The sequence below is a fragment of the Mya arenaria genome, chromosome 12 (genome assembly GCF_026914265.1).
Source record: "Mya arenaria isolate MELC-2E11 chromosome 12, ASM2691426v1".
Classification (NCBI taxonomy): Eukaryota; Metazoa; Mollusca; class Bivalvia; order Myida; family Myidae; genus Mya; species Mya arenaria.
Window position 1 is genome coordinate 40,430,604 of NC_069133.1, and position 14,188 is coordinate 40,444,791.

The 14,188-nt window shown below is 34.7% G+C and overlaps 1 protein-coding gene across 2 annotated transcripts in view; it reads left to right on the forward strand.

Moving 5' to 3' along the window:
* The first annotated feature begins 1,492 nt into the window (after positions 1 to 1,492).
* LOC128212241 (probable E3 ubiquitin-protein ligase HECTD2) overlaps positions 1,493 to 14,188 on the forward strand; it is a 44,503-nt gene continuing 31,807 nt past the window's right edge. For both annotated transcript variants that reach the window (XM_052917600.1, XM_052917601.1), the window contains exons 1-5: positions 1,493 to 1,770; positions 3,344 to 3,807; positions 4,772 to 4,874; positions 9,991 to 10,080; positions 10,863 to 10,924. In XM_052917600.1, coding sequence (XP_052773560.1) covers positions 1,582 to 1,770; positions 3,344 to 3,807; positions 4,772 to 4,874; positions 9,991 to 10,080; positions 10,863 to 10,924 — 908 coding nt within the window. In that variant the 5' untranslated portion in view covers positions 1,493 to 1,581. The remainder of the gene's footprint in view (positions 1,771 to 3,343; positions 3,808 to 4,771; positions 4,875 to 9,990; positions 10,081 to 10,862; positions 10,925 to 14,188) is intronic.

A 14,188-nucleotide genomic window follows, 5' to 3' on the forward strand; every position in this document is an offset into this window, starting at 1 on the left:
CCCATCGCTGTATTTTTGCAGCTGCCGTTGTCGGGGTTTGTTTCCTCAGAATACCCGGTAGCGGTTTATGGTCCGAAGGCAACACAAAATTGTTTTCATACAAATTGTTTAAGTTATTCGCTCCAAATACCAATCCTAATGCCCTCTCAAGTAACGCATGTAACGGCGTCAAAATCTTAGATGTGTTCTTGAGAAAAATATTATAAAAGTAAACATTCTCATTTATCTTTCTAGCTGTGCTGGGTGATGGCATTTCCTGTATAATCTTTACCGTTTTGGTAGTGGTGCTACCAAATTTTCTGTGAGCTTGTTTCCCAGCTAACCTCGTTTGCTAAAAAGACACATTTGTTTCGGTTCGGCCTGACATCATGCTTCTGTAACCGTTCTAACACAAATTTCAGATTTTGCAAATGTTCTTTTCGTGTACGTCCTGTGACTAAAATTTCGTCAACTCTCGCAACAACGTTTGGCAGTCCCTGTAGCATATTTGCCATGGTACGTTGAAAAAATCCTTGACAAGACTTTACACCATAAGGCATTCGATTGAACACAAATAAACATGTGTGCGTATTAATGGCGACACATTTCTTTGATTTTTCTTCAAGTTCCACTTGCAAGTATGATTGAGACATGTCCATTTTTGAAAAACTGTTTCCCGCCATTTAGCGTAGCAAACAAATCTGTAATTTGGGGAATTGGATAATTGTCCAACTTTGAACACTGATTTATTGTTACTTTATAATCACCATACATCCTGATTGATATATTCTCTTTGACAATCTGTACAATCGGCGCTGGCCAATCCGAAAATTATACAGGAGTAATGGTCCCGTCGTTTTGTACACGTTCAAGCTCCTTCTCAATGTTTGGCATCACTTAATCTGACCTTGACAAACTTCTAACATTCATCGTATGATGTGATGGAAAGGTCCCGTTAGTTACCTGTCGAGACGGTTGGCTTTGATGTTGTAGGCGTTGAATAAGCCATTTCAATTTTTTATATGTAAGATGCGTTCAGCTTCTATATAGTTTTTTCCCTCTAAGAAACAATTGAAGTAGTGTTTAAATCCAAATGATTATTTCATATATATATTGTTTTCAAAACATTTGCAATCTCGTTTTAGTATTAACATTATCAAGGGAGTAATCGAAGGGAGGTAACTACAATTGATTTTAAAAGAAGGTCTTAAAGTTGATAATTTCACTTCTATTATTTTTAAGTTTGAAGTGAAAAAATACAGTAACTGGTGTTATTTCACACATTAAATAAACTCCATATTTCACCGAAAACCTGAAAGAAATGATCGCATACAGAGAAACGGTTGAAGCAAAAACCAATTTCAAAACATACCACCGAATGGGCACATATTGATCAATGTGCAGTAACTCGTACTGAGACACCATGAACTATTTTCGTTAGCTCACTGCCTTCAAATCCGATTCGTAAAGTTGACGTTACCCAATGTTTGTTTACAAAACATGGCGAACAAGATGTGCACAGGTAACGGATCATGGAAAATATTGATCGATTTTATTTGTCTTGAAGCAGTTTCACAAAGTTGAATGACATTTTGTAGCTAAATGTCAGAATCTGCGTTGGCTCAAAGTAGCTCTTCTGAACGAGGGCGCTACGAAGTCACTTGTCCAACTTGTGATTTCACATCGACAGTTCCAAACGGTTCACGAAGAACGATTTGTCCAAAATGTGGCGGATTTTACCGGAAAGAAGATGCTGAGCGACCAGAACCGAGACGTCTTCAAAAGAGAAATGTAATTAAATTATGTTGCATGAATTGTCAAACATTCTTGTTGAATTCCTTTAAAAAAATACATTTTTTACAAGACAGACTTCCACTGTAGTCTAAAATAATAGACGTGTGATACGGGATTCTTCCAATCCCTAATGTCTAAACGGGAATGTGCAAAAAACGGGGGTGTTTTAAAAATATTGAAATTGTTTTAAGTGAAGTATTTTATGGTTGAAATTGATCATAAAGAGTTATATTCATGTTTTACCATGTAAGTGAAATGTAATTTTGCACTAAACAAGCATTTAATGCATTAAAACAAGTTGTTTACCTTTCCAATAAAACGAAATTTGACTGACACAGAAAACAATTATGCGAGGGGGAACAACTCGATACACTCGTAATAACTCGGCCTCCTCCGACAAAGCTTCAAGATAGACATCGTTACACAATCGTAACAACTCGGCCATGGCCGAAATGTTCCAAGCGATTTAAAACTGTGCCCTGAAGCCTTGCAGGTGCCCTTCATGTACATATCGTTATGTTTTGACAGAATGAAATGAAGAAAATCCGGCAAACTCATAATTATAAGTTGGATATTTATTTTTTGTGTACGTAACTAATATAAAATAACATTATCTGGTAACATTTCTTGTTTTTATGATATTTAATAGGCGCTATATGCTTTAACCCGGAATACTGATCGGAACAACTACCCACTTTTGATACTAAACAATTTGTACGTGAAGGATTTGCCATATCAAAAATCTAAAAAAATTCGTCAACGTACAATTATTTGGACTAACTTCCACTGTACATGTCACAGTGTTCTGATTAAAATTCAGTACTGTTTTCATAATATGAAGGGGTCTTGAGAAATAAATCTGGGATCCCTTGATCTCGAATATTATATCACAACCATAGGTTGTAATAAATGTTCAAGCAATTTTTTTCTCATTAAGTTATTTTAAACATTGAATAATAATGGTTGCAGGTCAAACCGTCCCCAGGTTAAAACGTCTAAGGGTCAAAACGTCCCCACCAAAAGTCAAAACGTCCCCAGTAGCTAGTCAAAAATTAACTTTGGGACATTTTGACTAGCAACTGGGGGGCGTTTTGAACTGGGGGCGTTTTGACTGTAAATCATAATAATAATAGTTATTTCAGATGCGAATATGTTTTGATTTGATTGCAAAATTTAGTTGCTTCACTAATTCGTAGAGATAAAAGAAGAGGAAAAATATAATTTCATTATAAATGACATTATGGAATATTTTACTTAAAACTATCATATATTGCACTATCTATTCTTCTGAAAAACAAATGATCCCTGTGAAAAACTTGCACAGATTATGTTACTGTTAGTTATATCTTGGCAGGTTAAATCAATTTGTAGAGCACTTGACTTGCAGTTTCGAACGCCAGACGGCCACCGCAGCATACATTTCTGAGCATGTGAAATATCATTGTTCATACAATAACAATCAAGATTGTGGAAATTAAATAGCACCTAAATGAACAGTGCTCTTTTTTAGGAAGATAAATGTTTTGCCAATAAAAAATGCTATGAAAAACATGATGCTGTTTGATTTCAGGAGAACAACAGATCAGGGGGAATTAACTCCATAGCTAACTTCTTCAACACACTTGCTCCAGGAAACTCAAACAAGAAGAAAAAGAATGTCCAAAATAACAATTTCAACGGAATTGTGTCTGGCGGTAGCTCAGAAAATAGTAACTCAGACACTAGTTCAAATGCTCCAGAGTTACCTCCAATTGATAGTAAAGGAAGATTAACTGTGCCAAATGCTAGTTCACGAACCACAACTCCGTCGTATGCTGAGTCACGTACGTCAAGTAGGAGAAGTCAGGCAAGTAGTGTGGCATCAAAAAGCAGTTACAAGAGCGTTCGACTGTCTAGTCCGGAGCGGGAGAGACACTTGTCTAGTCGGAGTGACATGGGCGGGGAAAACACTGGTGCAGGCGTCAGTGTAACTACCAGACCACAGTCTGACAAAGTTATCTACCCGGTCAGAACAAAAACTTCAGAACAGCTCAGGTAAGCTCTGTTCTGTGTACAATGTAATCATGGAGCTTAATTTTGACTCTTAAGTTAGCATTTTTTTGGCTGTAGTCAATAAGCAATTTAGATTGAACTTAAATTTAAGATTAGAAACTAAGTGTTTTGATTGGCCTGTATATTTAGCTGACAAATAGACTACATGGAATCACTGAGCATGTCTAAGGATAGTTCAATATTGAATACTGGCCCAGACAACTTGAACAGTTAAGCACAGCAGTTTGCCTGAGGACTCCTGGTATATGCAAAGAGTGTCAGTATCAATAAACTCTATTTTGACTCCATTTAGTATTCCTGTCATTTTTTGGAATCATCATGTTCAAACTTAAACTTGATAATAAGTTTTGATTTTTATGAAACGAAACTTCTCTTTTCTCTTTGACATTGAATTTTAACTCCTTCTTTATAATTCGGAATTCTAATAATAATTTGTAAGTGGGTAGTCTTACGGACTGCTATGCAAAACATTTGTCTAACACTGTTCAGGTAATCATGTCATAGCATTATGTTATCAAGCAATTTTTCCAATTCATGCCAATTAAATTGACTTAAAAAAAACAAACACTTAATTTTAAGCATTAAAGAAACAGGAACATTTGCAAATATATATTCAATTAAGTTTAAATCAAGTTTTAAACTTGTGTATGATTTCTTTGTAATTCTTTGTAATAAAATTCTCTATATAATTTAGATTAGAACAGTACATACTAATAAGCTGAGACAGTACATGTATATTGAAGAATAACAAGGCAAAAGTTTGTTTTGCCTGTTTTTTTGCTTTCTGGATGTCATGTTATTTTTTTATGTTTTTCAATAATTCAGGTGCTATGAAGTACTAACAACAACACAAAAAACAAACTTACCTACTGAACTCCTAATTGTGGGTCAAATAAGGGTGAACAAATTATTTATTTGTTGTGACCTAATTATATTTACTTTACAGGGAGGATGTAAGAGCGGCACGGGAGACGGGAAACTGGAAGTGTGTACAGGAGTTCTACGCCACGACATTTGACTCGTTCCTGGAAGTCAATGCTGCATTTAAGGTAAACAATGATCCAGTATTGTCAAAAAGGGAACCAACAAACTCTCAGATGTACAAGCATTGGGGGAATTGGAACGATGCAAAATTTAATTGGGAGGGTCGGGAAGAATTTGTCCAGAGGGGATTTTTGTCATGAATTCACATTATTTATTAATGAGTAAGTTTTTACAGACCCATTTAGACCCCCCCCCCCCCCCCAGAAAGTACATGCAAGCTCATCATTGGATATCCACATGTGACGGTAAAATGCAGAGCAGTAGAAATGCAGGCTTATCGCCAGATCCACATGTGACCGTAAAATGTAGAGCAGTAGAAATGCAGGCTTATCGCCAGATCCACATGTGACCCAGATATGTAGAGTAGAAGAATGGGGCGCTAGTGATAATTCCAGGATGATGTACTCTCAGCCATGTTCATTGTCAATGATTTTTTATGATGACTGCAGTCATGGAACTTGTTGACTCATCAGATTTTGACAAACCTCCTTGGACAAGGGGTTGATTGAGACAGCAAAATATAGGTTTGCTGAAATTTACAGGGTGTGCCTGCCACACCTCAGGTTGAGCAAAACTGTAACAGACCTGTGCAAAAGTTTCATTCATGTACTAGTATATTCATCGTTGATGGAATGCTTATACTGATTTTTAGCTGGTCTGTTTTTCAAAGATTTTATCATTGGTTACCGGTATTGTGATAGCCTTTGTGTTCTTGTTTGCAGTGGCAGCATTGTGCAATAACTTTAAACTTGGCCAATACTCAAAATGTTTAAATGAAACTTGGTTCATATGTTGCCAAAGACAATATGAACATATACGAGAAAGTGCATAACTCTGGCTTTGATTATGTATGAGTAATGCCCCTTGGTTGACTTAAAGGATATGAGTTGGCATTCGCTCCGGGGCGAAGTCATAAAAGAGTATAATATGTACTCACAATGTTATAAGATAAGCAGTATTATTGTAACCAATGAAAAGGTTTTAAAAAACGATTCAAGACCTGAAGGTCAGCTAAAACATTATTTTTGCTACAGAAAATGTAGACTTATTCCTGTTGCATTCTTAATCTCAAAAAGTATACTTTTTCACAAACATCGTACCTTAAGTCCTTAGATAGGAATGAAAAATAAAATCAGTCATATTCTCTAAAAAAGTATTTAAACCCAGGCTCTTTATGGGGTCTTTGTTTTGTTGGAAATATACTTGCGTAAATTCACAATTTTTGGCATTTTGTCACTATTTGTACAGTTATAATAGCCCTGGCCTTACTCACAAGAAGTTACAGAAAACACCATATATATACATGTAGAGCTTTATATTGGTTTTATAAAAAATGAAAATGAGATCAAGAAAAAAAATCAAACCTTATGTCAGTAAATGCTACTAACTAAAAGTTCTGTTTTTAAGGACCAACATTTTTTTGATGGGAAAAATCTTTAAAAGCTGGGACATTGTTGCTTTCCATACAAAATATGTGAAACAGATTTTTATCTGCTTCATGACTTCGTTCTTTTATTGTCCACCTGCCTTTTTGTCCTCGTTTGCATTTCCCAGAATGATACGAATATTTCTGAGTGTTTAATCTTTCATTTCTGTTGACTTGAGCTACATTTTTAAATTCTAAATATTGATTACCGTATTATACAATCAAACAGTCAGAAAATCCCTCTGGCAACATCAATAATGGCGTTTCACATTATTTGGCTGCCATGTTTGCGTAATAAGTTTTGTCAATATCTACAGACAATATAAATATCAGTTTCAAATATTATGGAACTAGCCATAAATTATTTAATTATTTTCGCAGTGTGCATTTGTTTGACTATTTTGTCATAATTTATTAAACTGTTATGTACCGGGGTATATATATATGTACAAAATGGATCCATGAATTTTTTATGAGAACAACACCATATTTTAAATATTAGAATTACAGTTAAAATTCAAAACAAACAGGTTATTTAGTGACTGAAACATGCAAAAGTGTTTTGAAACAATGAATCATTTTATTTCAAGGCATTGAAAATTTGGCAATAAATATGACAATTAAATTTTACTTCCAATTACTTGCTTTAATGGAAGGAATCCCTGTAGTTCTCTTTAATTGACTCTAAGTAAGAGTGACATGAAGTAACATTTTAATGATTAAGAATGGGCGAAGTAAGCATAGTAAACAAGTCCTTCATAGTCATTTTGAAAAATTAAGTCACCTGAGGCATTAAAAAATTCAATTTTTGTGTGGTCTTGTGTTGTGGGGGAAACCCACTTGTCCAACTTGGTGACCACAAACCAAACATGCGCCCTGATGGAGAATCGAACCCAGGTCGCCAAGGTGAGAAGCGAGTGCACTAACCACTGCGCTTACTGGACAACCAAACTTAAGATTTGATTTAAGATTTTAAGATCTTTTATAAGAGAAGCAAGCATTTCTTTTTTGTTTCAAATGAAATAAATGTTTTTTTTATACTTATTTACTGGCCATAAAGACCTTAAATAAGTAAAAACTAAGAAAACATAAAATAATCATCTTAGATCAATATTGAAATCAAGCCTTTACATACAAACGCAGTAATTTTCACCATGACAAGACTTGGGAAAGATATTATGGCCGTATTAACGGCTTCCGAGAGAAGAAACAACATTGATTTTTCTTCTATTGATTTGACAGTTTGACTCCTGTTATCCGAATGTGATAATTCTTTACCACAAAAGACAGCCCTTGAATTATTCACATGCAACCTTTTATACACATATACGCCTGTATATATCATAAATCTCTTGTTTTCTAGTGTTACTGCTGTTGATATGTTATACCAAAGGGTAATATTAAATACATGGGTATGATATTTCAACCCCCCACCCCTCCACAAACATCAGCCAGATTTCTGAATAAGATCATAAAGTTATTCCTCTTTTAATTGCATCTTCAATAATGCTTTAATAATTGTTTCTCAATCCTGTTTGTAGCATAATTTAAGCTTTCAAGGTTATGCAAAAATTCCTGGGGCCAATTTCTCGAAACTACTTCAGTCTGTTATAACATGATTAAGCTAAGCTCAGTATTTTTGTTCTTCCATAATTTGTGAAATATTTACTTTTTTGAAAGTATTTTAATAGTTACTTGAAGTTATCTATTTGTTTATTACGAAAAACTCTGTTTAATGTGTCAAAATCAGGTTAAAGCAAGAAATTTTGAAAAACAAAACAAGCTACTTAAGTCTGTTAGGCTTAAGAAGTTTCGAGAAAAATCAGCCCCTGGTGTTGGTCATACCTCACATCAGGGGTTGAATTACACTACTTCTACTTATAATTTTAAAGCTGCACTCTCACAGATGGAACGTATTGACAACGTTTTTATTTTAATTTTTTGGAACGAGCCAATTTTTGCAAAAATGCATGTAAATCAGTTATATAAGGCTGCTGACAAAAAATAAGATAGCAGATTTTCATATTTAAGTTAAAAAATTCTTGTTTTATGCATTTTTCTGAAACCGTTGGTAACTGTTTAAGCCAGAAAACATTTTTCGAATGGAAATATGAAAATCTGTGATCTGATCTTTTGTCAGCAATCTTTTATCATTGGTTTGCGGATATTTTCGCAAAAAATTGCGCTTTCAAAGACAAAAAATAAAAAAGTTGTAAAAACAACTTATATCTGTGAGAGTGCAGCTTTAAGATTTTGAATCAAAACATTGTGTTCATGAACATGAGTGAGCCATTGTCGGCAGCGATCACGGTACTTAATTCAGTTATACCTCATAAAATCTGTGGGACAATTGACTGGAAAAATATGGTTTTAATGAGAATGCATGAGGCATGGGAGACCACTCTTTTTCCCATGTTGCAATTCAAGGGGTGAATGCGAAAAGGTTCTAAGTGACATTAAATAATGAAGAAGATAGAACCTTTTTCGCTTTCACCCCTCGAATTTAATATTCTTTAATTACCATCTCTAGTGTCAGTAGCCTCTTTATATTGACGTGTTGTTGTGACTGCTGCCAAAATTTATTGTGCTCAAAGGGCAGACCTGGTTCAGTACCAGCTTTTGCCAGAACATATTTTTCTACGGGAAAGCATCCTTGTGGAACCGATGAAACTGCCTCATTATTTATTCATGATTACGAGATTTTTCTAGCCAAATTGCCTGCGGTACACAACCAAGCATAGCTTAAAAGTGTATCAGGGGTATCGGACTATGTCAAAGTTTACACACTGATTTATTTTATTTTGCATGTAGGTGTATGGGATCTTGTTCTTCTACTGGTGTTTATGTTGGTCTGTCTGCGCCAATAGTGTAGCCTTATAGCTTGACCATGCCACATCTCGCCAGCATGACTTAAAAGATGTATTCTGATGCATCAGAGGGAAATTTAAGCCCACTGGGTTGGTGGGGTATACTCCAAAGAGGTTGTTTCGAAGCAAAAGTGCTATATAAGACTAGCAATAAATGGATGAGATCTGTTACACAATGCCGACATTATATTATATCAAGCCTCAAACATAAATGACGCAACGCCATTGGTTCAGGACTGGTCACGCGGTGACCCCATATTTTTCCATATTGAGTCACGAAATTTATATTGTACCAAAATGGCGTCTTTTTTCCAATTCCTACGAATAAATGAAACATGTAAACAGGTTGTTGAAGTGATATATAAGTTACAGGATTAGTAGGTGATTCAATATGGTATATAAGGGTTGCAGGAAACCATATTCGGGCTCCAGCTTTGCTCGCACCCAATATGGTTTCCTTTGCCCCATATATCCCATATGGGGTATCCAACTAACCCCGTAACTTATATTTGTAACTAGTATTTGTCTAAAGTATGAAACAACCTAGATATATTCTGATTTACGCTGTGATTCATATTGTTTGTTATTCAGTTAGTAGTATATATATCTATGTTCAAAATATAGAAATGAAAATGAAATAAGCGCCAACCATACAGTTTTTATAGTCAGTTGGTAAAAAAAAGCTTTATACAAAAAGAGTACTTTAATACAATTCTCCAATGATGACAATAGTGTTTGTACACAAAGCCTAATTAATAAATAAAAAGCCTACCTACCCAAACCAGACCATTTTTTTGGCCTAATTAATACAAACATTGTTTTCTTCAGAGGGACCCCCAGAAAGAGTATAAAACAACAGATGATCCTGGACTCAAGTTTGAGTTCATCAACACTGTATACGATCTTATACTCGGCCTTGTAAGTACATAGACGAAGGTTAATATTTATTTTACAACGATCACTGTGCGAAAATAACAGTAGCCCGATCACCAGAGGCGACGAAAAAATTACCCGGGCTTAGAAAAAATTATTTAGGATAGCTTGACTGACGATGAAATCATCGGGCTTGTTGATTAAAAATATGTTGGGTCAATGTGTACTTCAACACTGACTTACGGATAATCCTTCGGAGCTCCTCGGCCATTTTCCATAGAAAACAGTGGTGTTTAAATGGTGGAAAATGGCCGAGGACTTCCGAATGCAGATATAATGACAGGACCACCCAATACTTGCATCGATAACTGAATAAAATAAGATACTGAAAAGTTTTTTATTATGCTTTGTCTAAAATCATAAAAAGTACTCATAGATATTTCAAATATTTTTCTGTAAGCTGTGGATCTACAGACGTCTGGATTGGGCTACAGAAATCTCAAAATTAGAAAGTATGTAGCCCCATTGGCTACAAGGGTAAAAAGGCTTATTTCGCACACTGAATGATTGTGAAAAAAGATAATATAAATTTATATTATACAAGATGAAACCAACCTGTCCGGCCTTGTGACTACCAACTAAACTCACTTTATGTGCCAAGGGTGGGAATCAAACCCAGAACATCTTCAGTGAATAGTGAATTTAAAATATGGCAGTTTATGCTACAGTTATCACACTTTGAATATTTATAAATTTGTAACGAAACAATTATAATAAAAAAAAGTTTTTTTATATACAATTGATTTTTGTTTGTTTCTTTTTTCTAGCCAGAAGATATCAAAAAGTCAGTACTGAAGGCCATTATAAACAGCCTGTTAAAAGATAAAAGGTAAGCTCTTGGTTTGAAGAACCTTTAATTGAAAAATCCTTTAATCTTAAGAACAATAAGAAAATGAAGCTTTAAATAGACCATGAAAATACCTTGAAAACAGAATGGAAATTAAGGTAGGAAAAGGACTTTATAAAGGTCTAGAAAATCAGTGCTCCAGATAGGCCTAAATAGCAGGGTGGGTCACCCTGCTGCCCTTTTCCAGCACCCTGCTGCCTTTTTACTACACTTTGCTATGCCCTTTTGTTTGACATAGTCAATTTTCAGAAATAAGAAAATATACATGATTTTGACACTTGATAAATGTAAAGATAACAGCTATTAGTATTGAAAGTAAGGCTCATTTTTGACCTATAACCCTGCCCTTTTTAAATCCTGGCTGGAGCACTTTCAAGTGTGGTAGGGGTTTCCAAGGCCTACTTTTTAGCTCACCTAAGCCGTAGGCTGAGGGTGAGCTATTAGGATCGTGAATGTCTATCGACCGTCGACTGTCCACACTTAGTTTGTTAACACTCTAGTGGTCACATTTTTGCCTCAATTGTCACGAAACTTGATCAGGATGTTTGTCCCAGTAATTACTCAGACAAGTTTGAATATGGGTTATCTGGGGTCAAAATCTAGGTCATAGAGCTCAAAAATGGAAAAACGTTGTTAACACTCTAAAGGATACATTTTCAGCCAAAATATCTGGAAATTTGTCAGAAAGATTGTTTTGATGATTTCTAGCTAAAGTTCAAAAATGGTTCATCTGAGGTCAAAAACTAGGTCACAGAGCCCAAATATGGAAAAACCTTGTTAACACTCTAGAGGTAACATTTTCAGCCCAAATATCCTGGAAATATGTAAGAAAGGTTGTTTCGTTGATTTCTAGGTCAAGTTCAAATATGGGTCATCTGGGGTCAAAAACTAGGTCACCGAGCCCAAATATGGAAAACCTAGGTCACAAAGCCCAAATATGGAAAAACCTTGTAAACACTCTAGAGGTAACATTTTCAGCCCAAATATCCTGGAAATTTGTCGGAAATGTTGTTTCATTGAATTTTAGCTCAAGTTCAAATATGGGTCATCTGGGGTCAGAAACTAGATCACAGAGCCCAAATGTAGAAAAAAAAAAACTTTGATACATGTATTGCTTTAATTATATATCCCTTTGAATAATTTAAAGTCTACTGACAGATTTCAAAAACTACTTAATAATACACTGCCAGGCTACTGAAATATAAGTCTTGGAAGGGGTTTACAGGTCTGTTTATAGTAGACTTCTATAAAGGTTTTTTCAAATCCTGACCCTTGTGTCAAATTTATCCCTGCCCAACAGTTTAGACCGTTTTACAGGTGAGCGATCTATGGCCATCATGGCCCTCTTGTTTAGATTTTATTGTAGGGTAATTGGGCCTTTAAAATGTCGTATACTGAAAGTAAATTGGTGATTAAAAAGTATTCCAAAGACCTTGAAGATTGCTACTGCAGTAACTAAATTTGGAAGTAAAAAAATATTTATCAGGATTTGAAACTGAATTTCTTTATAATACCAGTCATTAACATTAAAATTTATAGCAATAGCCAATACACTGAATCTTAACTAAGTTGGCTCTGAAAATTGTAACAAGCACAGCTTTGAAAATTGTTACAAGTCAGGCTAGCTTAAACAAGCTTTCATATGCACAGATTTTATCAATCCTGTGCCGTTGAAGATTTTTATTGTTTTCGAATTAATCAGACTGGTACATGAATAAAAGTACACTTACCTTTTGTTTGACTGTCAAATTCATTAAAATTTAATCATCAAACTCCATCATGAAATTCATGGGAGCATTGTAGTACAATAGTTCATACAAGAAATTGTGCAGATAAATTAATTATAGCACTCAATCGCTGCAGACTTTCTTTTGTGATAAAAGCAATGCAATGGTGATAATAGCGATAATAATCTATAAAATCAGACATTTTACATCTGAACAAAGGTTGCATCCGTTGCATATAATAAAGTGGATTTTTCACAATTAACAAAAACAAATAACTATATCCTGGTTACTGTATCTGCGAGAGTTCCACATTTTAAAAGGGCACAATTTAGGTTATTCTAATGGATACAAAATTATTTATATTTAACTTTAATGCATAATTATGTTTCTTAAAGCTGCACTCTCACAAATTGACAGTTTTCACCTTTTTTGTTTTTTGTCACAGAAGCAGCTCATTTTGGCATCATTGCTGTCAATTCAGTCATATAAGATAACTCATAATAAACAGATCTCAATTGTTTGGTAAACTGCTGAAAATCTCATTTTTCTTAAAGCGTTAGTAACTCTTTCAGCCATAAAACATCAAATTTCAAACGTAAATATGAAAACTGTGATCTGTTTATTTGTCAGCAGTCTTAATTTTTACTAGTTACCAGACATTTACATAGAAATTGGCTCATTCCCAGACAAAGAATAAATAAATTTTCAATCAGTCTGTGAGAGTGCAGCTTTAAGGGTTAAAAAAAAGTTTCCACTTATCAGACCGACCACACTTTTTTTTGCCGTTTTGTGGATTTTTTGTTATAATCTCGTAAAAAATGTTCACCTTAGAATGAACGTGTTGCAGGTCTGTTTGGTACAGACTTAAATCCCGGTTCTCAAAAATGAAATAAAAAATAGTTATGCCTGCCTTCATACTCTATATTTTTTTGGAGATGTTAGTGGAAACGAAGAACTTATTTTTTGGCCTAATGATCAAGACAGTGTATAATTTGCGTACAGATATTTTGGCGCATTTTTACTGGGGGCTATTCCATTTAAACATTTTTTTTTTTCCCCGGGGGGAAGGCTGCTTCAATATCATGATGCAAATTTACCCTTTCGGAGTCCAAATTAGCGAAAATAGACACCCACCCATACATGTTTATTATTCAAATAGTTGCCATTTCCCTGGGGTTTTTTACTGGAATAGCCCTGGGGATTTTTTGGCATTAATTAAGTGTAAACCTATATTGTACTTTAAAGTAGGGATGCAAACGAATGGCAAAATTGATATTTGAATATTCTGTAATTCTTTCGATCGAATATTCGAATATTCGATTATCAAAATACATATTTTAGAAGTTGTAGTCAACTACTATTATTATTCGCTAAAGTAATAGCCTGAGCATTTTAATCCTACTTTGGCATAGCCACTACGCGCGGCGAACCATGATTTTCCCAAATGAGCCTCTGAAATTCCCCATTTTCAGAAAACAAAACAAAAACATTTTGAACAAACAAAAAACAAAATTGAATA